Source organism: Elaeis guineensis, chromosome 13, assembly GCF_000442705.2.
Source record: "Elaeis guineensis isolate ETL-2024a chromosome 13, EG11, whole genome shotgun sequence".
In the NCBI taxonomy this organism is placed as follows: Eukaryota; Viridiplantae; Streptophyta; class Magnoliopsida; order Arecales; family Arecaceae; genus Elaeis; species Elaeis guineensis.
In genome coordinates this window covers 71,431,995-71,452,403 of record NC_026005.2, presented here as the reverse complement: position 1 = coordinate 71,452,403, position 20,409 = coordinate 71,431,995, and the positions used below count along the sequence as shown (strand labels likewise).

Sequence of the window (20,409 nt, the reverse complement as noted above, 5' to 3'; positions counted from 1 at the left end):
TTAATTCCATCTAGCATGTTGTCACTGCCTTTTAGTAACGGATGCACTTATTCTCAGATAAAAGATGAAGCTTGGTGGCTAGTTTTGGGAAATGTTACCACCTCAGAGCTATATGCTCTGAAAAGAGTTAGTTTCTCTGACAGATTGTTCACTCGCATGGAGCTACCACCAACAGTGATCAATCCCCAGGTAAGAGTATGCATGCAAGCTTGGATATTTATGTTTTAGTTAATTTTCCTGTTCCCAATTTTATGGTTACGTTAGCATCTTGGGAAATTCTAACACCTTGTATCTTATCTCCGATACTTTTATTGCCCTCTATTGTTGATGTGTTTTGTACTTTTTCATTCTGTTTCTAGCTATTCTGGTGGGTTGAGTGATAAGGTTAGTCTGACAGTTCTCACAGGGACTAAAAGAAGCCACATCCTTTCAGAGCAAGAGGGAACTGCAAGTAACTCAGACAGGGTGCATTCCTTGGTAGCTATAGTGTCAAGTTATCCACTGCACCTTCTGGATGAATAGACTTTTGTCAAATGAAGTTCTTAACTCAAGTTAATTAAGGTGGTTCGAATAAAGGCGTTTCTACCTGTCAATCTTTTCTGTTAGAGCATCAATGATAATCTTGCATGGCCCGCAGGAAGTCCTCGTTTGTGTTGGTGGAGCTAGGGAAAGACCTAGATAAGGTTGGATTAGACGTGGCTGTTGTCCAGAGGTGGGATGAACTGGGGGTCACAAGGAGAGAGGCAGTCTTAAAAGTCTGCTCAAGCATCAGAGAATGTTTAGGGTTAGTAATTCCAAGGGTTTATGTCTAGGGTGATGATTGTTAGTTGAAATGAGATAATATTCCTAGTTTCAGGGGCTGATTAATATAGAAATGATAGCATAAGATGCAGATGTTAAGAGTTTAGTTTTTGAGTTCAAGAAGATGTCAGTAGGTCTTACATAAGAGCAGAGGTAATCAAAGATTATAATGTTAAACTAGTCTTATTAGATTTATGTCCACATCTAATGCTTTTTGTAAAGAATCAGTAAGCAATTGAAACAATGTGTGGCAATGAGGAAAGAAATCTGTTGCTGCAAGACACTAGCCTGAGGAAGGTGCGGTGGTCGTCGGACTCCTTCCGACTCATGAGCTCGGCATCAACCTAAGGATTGGAGCGCTCAGAGAGAACCTGCAAGATAGATCCACTCTCGTCGGAGGTTCTTCGATGGGGGACCTTTCGATGCTCAAGTCAGTCGGAGTTTAAGAACAACAGAGAAAGGAGAGAGGAAGAGCAAGAGCGTGGGTTATTTTCTATAGTTGAATTTACCTGGAGGGTTTCCTTGTTACTTCTTTATATAAAGGTAGAGCCATAGGCTATTACGTTGGAATTTGATAGGCTGTTAGGCCCTATCTCCTTAGGTTGTTAGGGCATGATCTAACAGGCTGTTAGGATACAGAATCCACCCATTAACCTGCGAATAAAGATTGTTAGTCATGGATGTCAGTTGAGGATTTTACCCACATTCTGAAAGTTGGTGAGAGGTTTCAAGAGTTGCCTATGTGGCTAAATAAGCTGGTGGCTTGAGGTTGATATAAGGTCAAGGATCCGCCTCGAATGTATCAGCATCTGTGCCGATCGCGGGACCTCGTTCTTTATTTTTTGTAAGATCTCAACCACGGGGTCGATGCATGTGGCGTAATGATTTGAAAAAAGAGATCCGGAGATCATTTACAGGCTCGTTGGGGTTTGTCGTGCGTCGGACATTGGTAGGCCCTGCACTGTGCCTCGCGGATTGACCTTACGTGGCTCAATTTGAGGGTGGTGCGATGAAGAGTCATGTGATTTTGGTGTCTTTGATGTGTGTGATTTTTAATGTTGCAGTCTCCGAAACGACATTTCACCGAAAGGGGTGCTTGGGGGTTAGGGCACCTTTCGTTGGAAGGTGTGACCTTTGGAGCTGCTGGGGTTGTGACACCTGAGGCACGACCTGGGAGGTGAAGGGGTGCGTCCCTACCCGGGTCCTTTATAAATGAAGGGGCTATTGCTTGCGGTCAAGCCCATTCCCTTCTATTTTCATACTTGCAGAAGATGATGTTGTTGTTGCAGTCTTCCATCGGAGGTTTGACGGTCGCTGGCGTCCGCTATACCATGAAGGGTTCTTTCCTATCCTCCAATCAACTGCGGGGTGTCCGAGAGGGATGCACTTGCAAGCACCTCACCGTGGCATAGGAGGTACTGGAAATCATCGTCGCTCTGACTGTGGAACCACAACCGACATTGGTTTGAGGAAGCTTGCTGTGGTCCGATGTCCTTGCGGGGCTACCTATTGTTGAAGTTCCATCACTTCAACGCTGGCTCTGTCAAGGATGTAGCGGCTTACTTGAGTGAACTATGTTGGCCTTCTTTCCAAGCTTGGAGTGGGTAACTGCTTAGGGGCCTTCTCATCATTGAGCTCTCTAGGAAGGTCTTAGATCTTTCTCGAAGATAATTTTTTGCCCCTAAGCAGGCTTCGTGATCCTTCCGAAAGAAATATCAAAGAGATGGATGGATCCTAAGGGTGAGTCTCACATCGGTTGAAGACAACGACGAGGATGAGCCTGCCACAGCTACCGAGGCCTCAACTCCCGAGCCAATAGTTGAAGAGCCTGCCACCGAGTTGAGGATGTCGTTGAGGGCCCTGCCGAGTAGATTGTCGATCCTGCCACCAAGCTCATTTCTGAACATTGATTGTTTGATCTGTCTTTGGGGTTGGTTATTTGTCCGACCAGTGGAGTCTTTGACTTGATCAATTGATCGAGTTGGTTACGAAGGAGTCCTCGGTTCGGATTTAAATTCGAAGCCATGATATTCGAAGTCAATCCAAAGTCGCAATATCCGAAGTCGGTCATTGACTATAAAGTTTGTCAAGTCAATATCATCATCCTTTTCCGACCAACCATTGGTGTGGTCGGAATGATCTCGATGAGGTTTCGTTTGAAGTCGATATGAAGTCCATTTATGGTAGCAATTTTGTTAAGTTGTTATCATCATCTTAATCTGATCACCAATGGGGTTCTCGAAAAGATCTCGAGAAGTTTCATCCAAAGTCGATACAAAGTCGACTCATGGCAATATTTTTGTCAAGTTGTCGTTGTCTTCATCCGACCAGTCGTAGTGTGGTCGAGAAGATCTCGATGAGGCTTTTTGTCCCAAGTTGATTCATAGCAATATCTTTTGTCAAGTTGTTATCGTCTTCACCCAACCAGTCGTGGTGTGGTCGGAAAGATCCCGATAAGACTTTGTCTAAAGTCAATGCGAAGTCGATTCATGACAATATTTTAGTCAAATTGTTGCTTGACTCAACCAATTGGTATAGTCAAAAAGATTCCGACGAGGCTTTTTGTGGAGGTTCTAACTTGGGTTAGGATATTTTCTATGATCGGTATTTTTCCAATCACTTATATGGAGGTTTTAGTTGTAGCCAAGATATCTCTATGAGGTTAGTGCTTTTCAACCTAGTCGTTAGGGTCCAAATCGAAGTCCGAATATCCTGCATTCGATCATTTCTTCCCGAGGATCGAGGCTCGGCTCAGTTGTCTCGGTCATATGTGATGTCTTCGGTCATTTTCAATGACTTCGTTCATGGTCGGCTGTTGCCAACATCAGTCGAGTGTTTACTTAGTTGCTTTAATGAGAAACTTGCGTCAAAGTTCAAAGAGAGCATTTTTATTGATATAATCAATGGATATATAACTTATTGGTAGTACATTCTCAAATTCTCGGTATTCCATGTTCGAATGGGAGTTCCGTCGAGGCTTTCAATTTTATATGCTCCAGGCTTGACAACTTTGGCAACTCTATAGGGCCCCTCTCAGTTTGGGGATGGTTTGCCTTGTTCTATAGGTTTAGACACTTCGGCTCGGTGAATTAGGTCTCTTAGTCGGGAAACCTTTGGCCTGACCCACACATTGTGGTAGCGGGCTACTCACTGTTGGTATAATCGATAGTTCACAGCTCAAAATCCTAGACCAAGTTGAGAACCAAAAACCATGCTTATATAATCAAGAAGAATTATATATGATACATCCTTTCCAAGGGGCCCTACCTAGTCAATCCAACTAGCCTAGAATCAAGGGACAGACTAGAACAAAGCAATTTTTTTTTTTTTAAATCTGAATTAAACTATGTCAAAAATATCATCATATCCAAGTTTATATAAGGCAATTAAATAACAGGGATAACCTAAGGCTGTAGTTGAGATCTTTTTTCTGTTTTCGAAAACCTGAAATTTGAAACTCTGTTTTAGTTTTTTTTTTTAAAAAAAATTCAGAAACAGATCATGTAGTATATTGATCTTTTTTTTTAAAAAAATAAACATCAGTTCTATAAGCAGCAGTGGCGATAGTGGTGGTGGCATAGATGATGGCAGGGATGGCGGCGGCGACGGCGGCGGGGGTAAAAGAAACCTATTTAACTTTCCAAAAAAAAAAAAAAAAAAAAAAGGTGAAAGCCACTTTTAATAGCTCACTTTTTCCCCTAAAACCGTACTACAGTTTTTTTTTTTTTTTTAACTATACTAAACAGGATTGTCTTAAAAACTGAAAAATAATTCCTGCAGTTATACCAAACAGGGCCTAGATAATTAATTACATCATGTTAGACAACATGTTTGATGTTTTAGTTTAATCATTAAATTAACAATAATATGTACTAAGACTGCACATGTGAGTTTTCAAACTAAATGCAAAACCATCATATAATTGTTTAGCATATAAAATGGTTACTCAAGCATTTAAACAGACATTAACTGTAAAGCAAACTAGACGGCTACCTAATGTTTCAACTGGTACTGCTGGTTCATTTATTATTTGGCCAATTAGGGTAAATTATTCTTATGGGGGATGTGGTGAATGTTTGGACTTTTTGATTGGTTTGTCTATGAGGATGATAGGTAGTCGTACTACATTGAGCTCAAGCTCAGAGTTCCAAAAGCCATCTTGAGGTCCTGAGGTTCTTTTTTTGAGCTTCATATTTTTTGTGAATGACAGAGCACTGCTGCCTTTAATTTTCTCATGAATACATTGTACAAGAGGGCCTGCATCGTTGATTTCTGAATATAGATGCAAGCATTAACCTTTTTGGTTTTATATGAATCTTTGATTTGTGTATATTATATACTATTGATGGCTGTCTTTTTGCATCATCTTTCATTATGTTCTGACTCAAATTTTGGGGTTTCAGGAAACGAAGCTAATTCTAGTATCAGATTGTTATCTTGGACTCGAGCAGGAGCACTCCATAGGAGAATCTGAGAATCAATTCTCATAAAGACTAGGATTGGTGTAGGCCCATCAGAAATGAAAACAAGCTACCTGTGTGACATATCAATGACGCAGTTCAGAAGTGAGATACAAAGTACAAGATTATGATAACTGGCTGTGGTTTCTATTTTCATTGAGAAAGCAGTGGCCAATCAACCATATGATTATTTCAAGGCGAATTGAAGATCTGAAGTTAGTGGTCAAAATGTATAGTCCAAAACTTTCTGGTGGCTTGACGCAGTTCGGGCATGTTGTTTCTGAGGTGCTTGCTTTCCTTCTCTAAGATGAGCTCAACTGATCTGTGTTTGGCTAAGTGCATGGATTATCTTTGTAGGCCATGAAATATGATTGGAGTGGGTCATTCCTAGTTAATTTTGTAGTCACACACTGCTCAAGAGCGATGATAGGCATGTCTCTGAAGCCTAAACAGAAACCAGAATGAAATTTAAATTAGCAGAAGGGCAACATTGAATGGTCACCTTCAACATACATTCCTAGCTCGTGCTTAAAATCTTGACATAGTTTTAACTATTTGGAGTTACTCGATTTTCAGTTCTTATCATCAAATTAAACTCTCAAGTATCTTAATTTTTCTCAAGTTTTGTAAGACTACTAAATCAAATTCTGTATACATATCAAGATTTGTAATCTCAGATGGTATGTATGGGGTAAATTGTATTTTAATGGTAAGGCACCGATTTGGTATGCCCTCGGCATTGGCACATCGAACACTTGCTACTCGGTGGGGCAGCAGTGGTGTTGGACAAGGGTGGTGGCAGTGGTAGTAACAAATATGGTAGTGGCGGTCACGGAGGATTTTGATTTTCAGAGAGAATGTTTTTAAGCTAGAAACTGGTTTTCAAAGGTTTAAAATATAAATATGATTTTGTATTGGTTGTGTTTTTGAAAATAAAAATTAAAAATTAGATATTGATGCCAAACTAGGTTTGGTTGGTGCTTGGTTGTGAGACGGTCTATGTATCAGTTTTAGTGAAATTCTTTGTGCATTGAGGGTGGTATAGAAAATTTAATATGGAGTGTACTATCTCGTTCAATTGATCCACGTAATCATCATTTTTTAATACATATTTAATATCTATAGATTGTTTTTCGTTTAAAAATTTTATATGATAAAAATGTTCATATTTTTTAAAAAATTATGACATTTTATGTTCATATTTTGAAATCTTGCATCTATAATATATATATAAATAATAAAATATATATATATATTATATATATATATATATATATATAATTTTTTTTTTAAAGAGTGGAGATATTTTTGTCATTCAAAATTTTCAAACGAAAAAGTTGATCTATGGGTATTAAATGTGCATTGGAAAGTGGTTCGATAAAAATATTATGATATATTAGGTTATATTATGGTATTTTGGATTATATTATGGTATTTTGGATTATATTACGTGATCAGATATTATAATTTTTTGAAAAAATGAGGGTATTTTTGTCATACAAAATGTTTAAATGAAAAAATTGAACATGCAGGTATTAAATGTGTTAGAAAGTAATGATTATGTGGATCAATCGGATGAGGTGGTGCACTTCACGTTGGATATTTTACACACCGCTCGTGTTGCACAAAGAATTTCTCCAAAGGTTTATAATTACATATAACTATGCTGTCAAACAAATGAAATGATTTTGTTTTAATAATTATCACTTAATTAATCTTAATTGATTCCATCGGCGGTTACAAAGTTTGTCATGACGTAACTTTACCATTGTGCCTAGCCCTGTCCTAATTCTTTTCTAATTGTAGATTGTTTTATCATCTAATCATATTTTTGTGCTAGCTTCTCTTAAGAAAACATACTGGGAAAACGGACCATCTGTGGTTTATACGTAAGCTTTCTTTCTAGAAACAATGGGGATGTTAATACCCAATGACATTTCTGTAAATCACTAATTGTGTGTACATTGCTAGTTAGATTTGGATCAGGGTGCAGCACTCTATTTTGAACTTGGATAGCTGAGCAAGGCTTGGGTTTTGTTGCCGGGGATTTAGCTGATGCTAGCCAAGACTGGCTTGAAGATCAAGAAGGTGCCCAAGCCAAGGCTGCCAATCCTCACAACGTATATCTTAAAGCAGAAAGTCTCTAATATTGTCCGACATCACTGAACGAACAAAAATCATATGGGGCGGGTACTATAAAGCATCATATGGGGTGGATTTCATAATGTACCATGTGTCCCTTAATACTAATTTTAAAGTATGGGTCTAAAAATCAAAAAATTTTCTATGACGGAGTTATTAGTCCTGTGATTAAAGTATTTTGTTTCTTTCTTATTTTCAGTATATAGCGATACATACTTACACACTAAATATATAATCAGATAATACATACTATAAATTTTTTTGATACACATCCAGCAACGATCTAATACATACTTACATCTAAATTGATACATAGTTTATCGAATTTAGTTTCATCAGTACAGAATATACAATTAATTGATACACACCTAACAAAATATTCATTCAACATCCTAATACATATCTTTAGATAAAGCAATACACAGTTTTCAAAATATAGCATTCATCAATACACAGCACATCAACAAATGATACACGCTAGATGGCTTATTGATGCATAATGGAAGCTTTTTTGATATACATCTAGTAACGATCTAATACACATCTATAAATAAATTGATACTTATTTATCGAACTTAATATTTACTAATACACAGTATATGGTCAGTTGATACATATCTGACAAAATATTTATTCAACGTCTCAATACACACCTTTAAGTGAAATGAAACACAGTTTTCGTAAACTTTTAGATGTAAATATCTTAGGAAAGAAGAGGGATTTGGAAGAGGAGAAAAGGTATCGAGGTGTGTATTGAATCATTTCTGGGTGTGTATCAAAAAAGCTTATAATATATATATCAATAAGCTATCTAGTATGTATCATTTGCTCTTATACTGTGTACTGATAAATGTATATTTTGAAAATAATGTATCACTTTATCTAGAGGTGTGTATTGGGATGTTAGATAAATATTTTGCTAGATGTATATTAACTAGTCATATACTGTATACTGGTGAATACTAAGTTCGGTAAACTATGTATCAATTTAGTTGTAGGTGTGTATTTTATCGTTACTAGGTGTATATCAAAAAAACTTACAGTATGTATCACCTAGTAATATATTTAGTTTATATTATACAGTCATATAGTATGTATTGTTATGTGTTGAAAATGAGAAAAGAAGAAAATATTTTAATCACAAAATTAATAATTCTGTTAGTAGAAAAAGTCTTTGACGTTTAGATTTATATTTTAAAAATAATATTAAAAGATACGTGGCATATTATGGAGCCCGCCCCATGTGATCTTTATAGTGCCTGCCCCATATGATTTTTGTTCTAACTGAACCCTATTGCTACCATCTATATTGTTGGTGCATACATATTGATCCGTATGAATCTCCTGATTTGTTGTCCACCCTTACTAATGCAGTTGTAACATCCTCCTGAAAATTTCATTATAGGTCTATTGTCCACCTTATACCATAATAGTTGCGCCTTTTTTTTTCCATAGATTGGAAATATTATACAAGTTTGTATAGATATGTTTATGAGAATCGGCATGCAAAATATCTAATATCTATTATGTTGGAGGGGTTGCTGTATAAGCTGCAACTTAAACATAGGTGATTAATAATTGTGTGCGTATGAGAGAGCATATCAGGTAAGGTGGTCCAAACGCGGGCCAGGCATTGACCGTCGGGTGTGTAAATAATGACATGTTTATAAGATGCCAGAAGGGGCAAACCATGCCATCGTTACGGCTTTTTTTTTTTAATCTTTTTTTTTTTTTTATAGAAATGCCATCGTTCCTTTTAGAGTTTAGACAATGAAAGGTATACAGAAATTAGAAAGATTAAAAATTCTAAAAATTAGGATTTCAGAATTCCTAAACACAGGAAAAATAGGGAGAAAGTGGGTACGGTAACTCCCTTTCCTAAGACTGAATTGAACTAAGGTTCAACGTGGATGGCCATCAACTTAAACAAAGAATATTACTCAAACGCCATTGCTCTTTGTCACAATCAAACTCCACAGGTGTTACCCTTGACGTTTGACCCCGGTAAATGGATCTTAAGAAATGATTGGCAGTACATCCATCTTATTCTTATAAAGAAAAATAGAGAAAATTAAGACGAAAGGCAAAATAGAGAGCTCACAAAAGCTATCTTTAAAGTGACAAACATGATGCGAGGATTGCAGGGGGGAAAAAAAAAAAAAAAGGAAGAAAGAAGACCGCTCCAGCACTCACACTAGGAATACTATTAGAGGCATGGAGAGAAGAAACAGATAATGGCCATTGATGTACCCAGGGACGGTTCAGATCAAGCGGGTGTATACGCATGAGGGGCTAGCCTTGGCTTAGGCCACAATGACAGGGGCTCTGCCCTCTGCAACGTCAGCCCAAACGCCTCCTCCATGTTCAGCTTTTCAGGCACTTGGCCCATTGCAGGGCCCAATCAAATCCATGTACCATTGTTGCAAGCATGAGCTGGACCATCCGAAGGCCCAAACTCATTCCGGCACAGATCCTCCGGCCGGCACCAAATGGAATGATTTCAAAGTCATTGCCTTTAATGTCGATGTGCTCGTGCCCGCCGCCGGGGAGGAACCGGCTCGGCCTGAATTCAAGCGGATCGGCCCATGTAGCTGGGTCTCGCCCGATGGCCCATATGTTGACGAGGAGATTAGCTCCTTTGGGGATATGATAGCCGTTGATCTCACAATTGTCGGCAGCGATGCGGGGAAGGGAGAGTGGTGTTGATGGGTGGATGCGGAATGTTTCCTTGACAATTGCCTGCAGGAGTGGTAGGTGGACCAGGTCTGGCTCGGAGACAAGGCGATTTCGGCCCACGACAGAGTCCAGTTCCTGCTGGACCTTCTTGAGGATATCTGGGTGGCGGATCAGCTCTGCTAAGGCCCACTCCACGGTGCTAGTCGAGGTGTCAGTGCCAGCGACAAACATATCCTGGAAGTGAGAGATTCGGTGGTCATCAACTCACTATGTTGCAATGCTTTGTGGTCTCAAGCTTGTGGAATGCTTGGTTTACAGTAATTAATTAATAATGGCTGTTACAACCTCATCTTATCCATGCTAATAGTTTGAGAGGGTCATATAGCCATTATCAAGTTAACAACCATAGAATATTAGACATAATAATTATAGTTGCCGGTTTCGGCGTTCCTCTAATTACTAAAGTAATGTAATTATCTCAAAATAATTCGTTATGCCATGTAGCCACTAAGCTAATACAAAAAACCATCTTAACGCTTTTTGGCTAATGAGAGCTTAATGATGGCCATTATTTTATTTCCAAAAAAAAAAAATATCTTGACCAAGGCAAAACTCAACCATTAACTACTGTAATTTCTGCTATAACGGTAACCAGAAGTTCAAAAAAGTTCTATTTTTCAGGCATACTAGCATTACTAACACTTCGGTTTGTGATAGCTAGGTGTGAATATCATATTTCACTGCATGCTGAACCTTTTTTTTCTTCTTTCATTTGTTTTGAAAATTTTTCTTAGAGTATCATTTTAAAATGCCTTGCAATTTTCGGACATCGGCCGCAATTCATGTATGTGGTATTAGCGAAGCTGAAATGTTGGAAATATTAATATTTATTTCTCAAAACAAAAACATGGCTCATTTTAACCAACACTCATAATCGATATCGTGTATTTGCATGGTGGATGCATAGTGTCTAAATTCTCTAAATAATACAAATTCCTAAGATCAAGTTATGTGGTGCATTTTTATTCACTGTGAAACAGAAGACTACATCAATACACCCTGTAAGCAGGTTTTAAGTAGAAACAAAATATTAACCAAATATTCTTTGTATATATCAAAATCTGCCACATGTCCAAGTTATGTTGTAGAGGATCCATTGCCTGGATGTACTTAGGTGCCACAAATTATACAAATCAAACAAACTCATTATGTGTGGACTGGATCAAGTTCTTGTTGATTTACTTGACACAAGTCTTAAATGAGTCGTACAAGTAAAAACTTTGACCTAACTTGGACCACAAGAATTGGACTGGATAGAAGTCAGATTAAGTAATACGGATGCTAGGTAAGTATTTTAAGAGTACTAGATGTCATTTACTATTAATAGTTTAATATACCTTAAAACCAAGCGACTGAGAGTAGTCCTCAAGTCATAAGAATTAAGAAGAAAGAAAGTCTGGTCATATCCATTCAAAGTTACTTTGAGTAAAATAGAGTAGTTATTAGCTAGTCCATTCATGCATGCATGTATTCATATATCATCTTCACTTACCATTCCACTTACCAACTGGGTAGTAGTGATAAAATATGAGAAAGAGAGAGTGTGTCTGTCTCAGTTCTTACCAAAAGAATTCCTTTCATCTCCTGGTGTGTAAGCTTACCACCCTCCTCATCACCATCCTCGTTTAGCCTTATGAGCACAGTCAAGAAGTCCTCATTCTGCTCGGTTGGACCGCTCTCTTCCTTATGCTCCCTTATGATCTTCTCCAAGAACTGGTCGAACTGCCGCGACAACCTCTTCATCCTCCCCACCACCCCTCCCACATCCACCCACTTCAACGCCGGCACGAAGTCTCCCACCACAAACTCCCCGGCGAGCTTCGTCAGCTCCACCGACATGTCCTTGAACTCCTTCACCTCCTCTCTTCCACTTCCATCCACCGCGAACAGCCTCCTTCCCAGCGTCACCCTCGATATCGTGTTCGCCGTGCACGCATTAAGCCACGGGCCGACCTCCACCACCGCCGCCGCCGCCGCCAAGCCCGCCGCCATCGCCGCCGCCTCGCTCTGACGTATGTAGCGGAAGCCATCCAAGGCTTTGGTGGAGAAGAGGTTGAGGTTGCAGATCTTCCGGATGGCGCGCCACCGGTCGCCGTAGGGCGACCAGGCGACGCTGCGGCCGTCGTAGGCCATGATCTTTGGGCCGGAGCTGAGGGGCCGGCCCGCGAAGTTGGCGTCGTGGGTCTTGAGGAGGGAGGAAGCGACGGCGGCGGAGGCGGCGACGATGGTTGGGGTGCGGCCGAAGCGGAGGTGGAGGAGGGGCCCATGGACGTGGGAAAGGTGGTAGAGGGTCTGGTGGGGCTTCGTCCCGAGCTGGGGGAGGTTCCCCAAGATGGGCCAGCCCGTTGGCCCTGGAGGAAGTGGGGGTTGGGACCTGGGTTTGAGGTAGAGATAGAGGAGAGTGGCAAAGAGAAGAGTGAGGAGGAGAAGGTAAAGTGCAGCCATTTGTGACCTTTGTGTGAAATTTTGTTATATTTTGTGTGTCCAGGGGACGACGTAATGTAAGTCTTATATAGCATCAACTTGGGAGCGTTAGGTAGCATGATGGTTTGGTAGATGGAAACGTGGTGTTCTGGTCTAACTATCTCATTTGATTGCTAAGACCAGTACTCATCCTCACACATGACTCATCAGAACGTCTTTCTATTATCGCTGCTCTACTCTCCAACATTTTAGTAAAAAAAAATAATGTGTGGTTAGCCTCCGGCGATTTCTTGCATTTCCCTTTCATTTGACACCTGCAAGCCAACCAATTGCCCGATTTGTTGCTCGATGAATATGATATATTGTTCATAAAGCTATCCAAATAGTAACATGATCGCAATGAATTGTGGTATTTTTTTTTATTTGGTAAATCAGATCAATACATCCATGCAAAGTGGCTCAAGGTCTCAGGTTGTATCTTTGTGATCGATCTCTTTTCACCCATCGGATCATCATCCATACGGATCTTAAGGTACTCCGAATCTTCTCTCATTTGTCTGCACAGATTGTATGATCTAATGGTGGTGGACTTGTGCAAGGAAGGTGAACTCTTCTTTGGCGTGAAAGAAAACAATCCTGTCCACTTTGCCATCGAGGTGATAATAATGAGGTTTCACCAAGAAAAATGTGATAAGAATGGGAAACCAAACGAAGCTAGAATTTGTGTATAGCCTTCGAGGACATCCATTAGTGCACATGTGGACCCTCTCTCGCATCTAGTTTTTTTTTTTGGACGTACCTTATTTTGGGACGCAGCGCATCACCTAACGATCAAAACCACAGGTCCCCGATGAATGGTGGCTGGTACTGATTACGGCCACTTAAAACTCCTTTCCCAACAACAACAATTGCTTGCTTAATTAATTATCAAAAAAAAATAAAATAAAACTCCCAACTACTTTTCAGCAAAGCTCGCTGGTATTAGATAAAAAATTGTTTCTTTCTCGTTCTCTCCGGCCATTGAGAGCATACCGGGGCACTCCATTTTGGTCTTTTTTTTTTTTTTTGTTATAATTTAAAAAAAAAAAGCCTTCGTAAGTAAATATCCACCACCCACTCAAAGAAGTCCAAAGAAACACACGTCTGGATGAGAATATTATATATTACATAAATGGAGTCATTTTTGGAGAAAACATATGACCTACTGGCTCATTTTTAGATTTAGACATCAGGTTAATTGAAGCAGCATTCGATTATTTGGCACTGGTTCATAAGAGAACTTAAGGATATATATATATATATATATATAGAGAGAGAGAGAGAGAGAGAGAGAGAGAGAGAGAGAGAGAGAATTAGCAGAAGTCGAAATGGCAAATTCTGGAGAAATGAGTTCTGTAATATGGATTTTGCTCCAGTGAGACTGGGGTATTTGATATGTTTGAGAAGTGAATGCGGGTGAGCTGTATATAATTCTGATACTGATTGGTGTTTGGCTGCTAAGAAGCAGCCAGAGCGGTGCAAACTGGCTTCCAGCCGGTTCCGTGGTGCAGTTGTCTTGGAAGTACCAGGAACATTGATAAAGTGGATAGCTTTTATTTCATCATTATATATTTTTATATTTATATTTTTAATTTTTTTAAATATATTTTCATATAACTTTATCTTTTACTCAACTAATTTTCATACTATATAGTGTTCTTAAGGAAGCATCAACATACTCAAAATATCAGCAAAATTGACAGCAAATATGATTTTAAAATTATAATAGAAACTTTGTAGCAATCGAAAAAAGAAGATACAAAACTATCAATAGTTAGTTTTTATCTAAAAAATAATAACATATAAAAAATTAAATATTTCACTTATCAATAGAAATCGGCTATCTCACTATAGCTGGATAATCAACACGTCAATTGGATATATTATTATTCTCACCAAAACGTATCTCACTTTGGCATATTCTCTCTCTCCAATCTTCTTCTCATAAATTTTTTATTTTATGATAGTCTACATCATTCTCCGTTCCACATCTAACCAATATTATAGCATATCCACTAAGTATTTTTAAATTTGAGCAACACCTAAATAAATATCTTAAATAAAATAATTATAAAAATTAAAATAATTATAATAAGTGAATCATTTTATAAATAATATTATCTTTGTTGCTGATCTCTTCGTACTTTTGAAGCTCTTTACATATATCCATTGCACTCTCTAATAGTTATATTGATATTATCAAGTATTACATTTTTATTTTGATAACTAATTATTTCAAAATTATCGATTTTAACCTTTAATATATAAAAATTAAAAATATATAAAATCAAATTAAATAAGATGTTATTTGCACTTAAAATTAATATTTATTTAAAAAAATTAAAAATAACTATATTAAAATTATATTACTTTTGAAAATATAATGTTCTCTCTCTACCATATGTGTTTATTCTTCTCCCAAACAAACTCAATGATTCTTTATATATATCAATCTCCACTTGATATTAAAAGATAGCACTTTGTTTATCGTAGTATCATTTTTTTGGTAGATTATCATATTTTATAAGAAAATCTAATAGCTCCTAAGGAGATAATTGTATAGATATTTTATTTTAAATTTTTAAAAATAACTTAGTTAATCCAGTTGCCATCATTGCCCAACAACAATATTAATAAATACTTACAACAATTTTACTACTTTCTAAGTTATAAAATTATAATATATAAAAAATTAAATATTTTACTTACCAATAAAATTGATGATCTCACTATAATTGGATAATCAATACATCAATTCGATATATTATTCTTCTCATCAAATCATATCTCATTTTGACATATCTTTTCTCTCTCTAATTTTTTCTCCATAAATTCTTTATTTTATACTAGTCTATACTATTCACCATCTCATATCCAATATAGCATATCCTCCAAATATCTTTAAATTTGGAGCAGGCCCTAAACAAATATCCTAAATAGAACAAGCACAAAATTAAAATAATTATGTACATGAATTATTTTAAAAATAATATTATCTTTGTTATAAATCTCTTTGTACATTCAAAATTCTTTATATATATCCATTGGATCTATTGATGGATGTTTATTGAGCGCATCATGTACTGCTCTTTCATTTTGATAACTAATTATTTAAAAATTATCAATTTTAATCATCAATATATAAAAATTAAAAATATATAAATATGAATCAAATAAGATATTATTTATATTATAAATTAATATTTATTTAAATTAAAATTAAATATAACTATATCAAAATTATATTGTTCTTGAAAATATAATATACTCTTTCTAGCATATATAGGTAATCTTTCTCTAAATAAACTTTATGATTACTTATATAAATCAATTCTTACTTGATATTAGAAGATAGCATCCTTGGTTATCATGATATTGTTTCTTCGATAAATCATAATAATTTATAAGAAGATAATCTAATAGTTCCTGAAAAGATAATTGCACATATACTTTATTTTGAACTCTTACGAATGACTCAATTAATGCGGTTTCTCCTATTACCCAATAAAAATTTTTGTAAAATAAAAAATATTATATAAAAAATTAGTCTTATAAAAAATAAATAAAATATAAGATTTGCTTCCATATGTACTTATAGCAATTTTTTTGATTTTTGATTGTATCCATGACTCTTTTTTTGTATCAATCAAAATATTCAAGAATATTATCCTACTATTTTAAAATTAAATATATATTATTTTAAAAATTAAATATGATATATAAAAAATATGATAAATCATATGAAATTAAAAAAATACATTGGAAAAGAAATAAATAAAATAGATAGCATTTATTTCATCATTCTATATTTCTATATTTATATTTTTAATTTTTTTAAATATATTTTTATATAATTTTTTTTATTCAAAACTAATTTTCATACAGTGTAGTATTCTCGAGGAAATACCAACATGCTGTAAGTAACAGCAAAAATTAATACCAGATATAATCTTAAAATTATAATGAAAATCTCATAGTAGCTGAAGAAAAAAATATAAAATCATCAAAAGCTAATTTTTATTTAAAAAATTATAATATAAAAATCAAATATTTTATTGATCAATAGAAATTGACTATACCACTGTTGTTGGATACATCAATTTGATATATTATTCTTCTCACCAAATTATATCTTACTTTGGCATATCCTTTCTCTCTCAATTTTTTTTTTCATAAATTTTTTATTTTATAATAGTCTATACCATTCTCCATTCCATATCCAACCAATATTATGGCATGCCCACCAAGTATCTTTAAATTTTGAGTAAGACCTAAATAAATATCCTAAACAAAATAAGTATAAAAAATTAAAATAATTATAATAAATAAATTATTTTAAAAATAATATGATCTTTGTTGCTAATCTCTTTATGCTTTCTAATCTCTTTACATATATCCATTGCGCTCCCTCACGATTATATATTAATATCATCAAGCACCATACTTTCATTTTAATAATTAATTATTTTAAATTATCAATTTTAATCTATATATATAGGAATTAAAAATATATAAAATTGAATCAAATAAAATATTATTTATATTAAAAATTAATATTTAATTAAAATAAAATTAAAAATAATTATATTAAAATTATATTATTCTTAAAAATATAACATTTTCACTCTATCATATATGGTTAATCTTCCTCCAAACAAACTCATGATCTTTTATATTTGTCAATCTCCACTTGATATTAGAAGATAAAAATTTTATTTATCATAGTATCATTTCTTTGACAGATCATCATATTTTACAAAAAGCTAATATTATAGCTCCTAAGGAGATAATTACATAAATATTATATTTTAAATTCTTAAGGGTTACTCAGTTAATCTGGTTGTCATTATTATCCAATAATAATATTAATAACATAAAAAAATATTATATAAAAAAATTAGTCTTCTAAAAAATAAAGCATAAAATTTGTTTTCACATATATTTATAGTAATTTTACAGATTTAAGTCATAGAATTATAATACATAAAAAATCAAATAATTTACTTACCAATAAAATTGATTATCATAAAATTATAATATATAAAAAATTAAATAATTTATTTACTAATAAAACTGACTATCGCACCATGACTTGATAAATGATATGTCAATTGAATATATTATTCTTCTCACTAAATCATATCTCACTTTCGCATATCCTTCCCTTCTCTAATTTTTCTCCACGAATTCTTTATTTTATAATAGTTTATACTATTCTTCATTTCATCTCCAGTCAATATAATAGCATGCCCTCTAAGTATCTTTGAACTTAGAGCAGGATATAAATAAATATCCTAAACAAAATAAGCATAAAAAATTAAAATAATTATAATTTATGAATCATTTTAAAAATAATATTGCCTTTGTTACTAACCTCTTTGTATAGTCCATTGTGCCTCCTAATGGATGTCTATTGAGTGCATCAAGTATTGATTTTTTATTTTGATAACTAATTATTTAAAAATTATTAATTTTTATCTTTAATATATAAAAATTAAAAAAATATAAGTATAAATCAAATAAGATATTATTTATGATAAAAACTAATATTTATTTAAATTAAAATTAAAAATAACTATATCAAAATTATATTATATTTGAAAATATAATACACTCTCTCTATCATATATGAATAATCATTCTCCAAATAAACTCTATGATCCTTTATGTATTTCTATCCCACTTGATATTAAAAAGTAGTTTCCTTACTTGTCATAGTATCGGATTTTCAATAGATCATCATATCTTAGAAGAAGACAATCTAGTAGCTCTTAAGAAGATAATTGTATAGATATTTTATTTTAAATTTTAAAGAATGACTCGATTAATTCAGTTGCCATCATTGTCCAATAATAACTTTTATAAAATAAAAATATTATATAAGAATGTTAGCCTTGTAAAAAGTTAATAAAATATAAGGTTTACTTCTATATATACTTACAGTAATTTTGTTGATTTCTGACTGCACCCATGGCTCCTTTTTCGTACCTATCAGAATATTTAGAAATATTATCCTATTATTTCAAAATTTAATACATTTTATTTCAAAAACTAAATATAATATTTATATAAAATATGATAAATGATATGAAATAAATATATTGAATAAGGAAAAATGATAAAGTAGATAGCTTTTATTTTTCATCATTCTATATTTCTATATTTAGATTTTTAATTTTTTTAAATATATTTTCATACAAAAACTTTATATTTTACTCAAAATTAATTTTCATACTATATAGTATTCTCAAAAAAATATCAATATACTCTAAATAATAGCAAAAATTAATGCTAGATATGATCTTAAAATTATAATAAAAATATTGTAGCAGCTGAAAAAAGAAGATACAAACAATCAAAAGTTAGTTTTTATCTAAATAATAAATATATAAAAAATAAATATTTTACTTACTAATAGAAATTGACTATCTTATTATGGTTGGATAATTAATATATTAATTGAATATATTATTTTTCTCACTAAATCATATCTCACTTTGGCATATTCTTTCTCTTTTTAATTTTTTTCTTATGAATTTTCATTTTATAATAGTCTACACCATTTTTTATCTCGTATCCAACCAATATTGTAGAATGTCCAGTAAGTATTTTTGAATTTTGAGCAGAATCTAAATAAATATCTTAAATATAATAAGTATAAAAGAATTAAAATAATTATAATAAGTAAATCATTTTAAAAATAATATTATCTTAGTTGTTGACCTCTTTGTATTTTCTAATTTTTTATATATATCCATGATGCTCCCTAATGATTATATATTGATAATAACAAGCACTACACTTTTGTTTTAGTAGCTAATTATTTCAAAATTATCGATGTTAACCTTCAATACATAAAATTTAAAAATATATAAAATCAAATGAAATAAGATGTTATTTATACTAAAATTTAATATTTATTTAAAATAAAATTAAAAATAACTATATCAAAATTATATTGTTCTTAAAATTATAGCGCCTTCTCTCTATCAAATATAGGTAATCTTCATCCAAACAAACTTGATGATCCTTTATATATCAATACCCACTTGATATTAGAAAGTAGTATTTTTATTTATCATTGTATCATTCCTTTGACAGATTATCATATTTTATAAAAAGCCAAACTAGTAGCTCCTAAATAGATAATTATATAGATAATTTATTTTGAATTCTTAAGAGCGACTTAGTTAATTCAGTTAATAAGAAAGTTAGTCTTATAAAAAATAAAGTATAAATTTTTTTCATATATAAGCTACTTCTTGAGTCATGAAATTAATATATAAAAAATTAAATATTTTACTTATTAATAAAGTTGACAATCTCACTGTGGCTAAATAATTGATATGTTAATTAGATATATTATTCTTCTCACCAAATCATGTCTCATTTAGGTATAACTTTCTTCTCTATAATTTTGTCTTCATAAATTTTTTATTTTATAATAATCTATACCATTCTCCATCCTACATCAAGTCAATATAATAACATGCTCTCCAAGTATCTTTGAATTTAGAGTAGGACTTAAAAAAATTTGTAAACAAAACAAGAACAAAAAATAAAAATAATTATGATTTATGAATTATTTTAAAAATGATATTATCTTTGTTATTAATCTTTATATTGTAAGCTTTTTATATATATCAATTATATCCACTAACGATATCTATTAAGTGCATCAAGTACTGCTCTTTTATTTTGATAACTAATTATTTAAAAATTATTAATTTAAATTTTTAATATATAAGAATTAAAAATAAATAAGTATAAATCAAATAAGATGTTATTTATACTAAAAATTAATATT

The 20,409-nt window shown here is 33.4% G+C and overlaps 2 protein-coding genes across 2 annotated transcripts in view; one reads left to right on the top strand and one right to left on the bottom strand.

Annotated features, from left to right (window-relative positions):
- LOC105055970 (DExH-box ATP-dependent RNA helicase DExH14) overlaps positions 1-5,989 on the top strand; it is a 68,267-nt gene extending 62,278 nt beyond the window's left edge. Inside the window, 2 exon segments of the mRNA XM_073248178.1 lie at positions 58-189; positions 5,205-5,989. Of these exon segments, the coding sequence (XP_073104279.1) occupies positions 58-189; positions 5,205-5,291 (219 nt within the window). The 3' untranslated portion in view covers positions 5,292-5,989.
- Positions 5,990-9,418: 3,429 nt separating this feature from the next.
- On the bottom strand, positions 9,419-12,626 carry LOC105055971 (flavonoid 3'-monooxygenase CYP75B137). The gene is given in 3 exon segments (XM_010938011.3): positions 9,419-9,797; positions 9,800-10,313; positions 11,703-12,626. Coding segments are annotated over 3 exon segments (1,524 nt in total). The 5' UTR covers positions 12,585-12,626; the 3' UTR covers positions 9,419-9,669.
- Between the last annotated feature and the right edge of the window lie 7,783 nt (positions 12,627-20,409).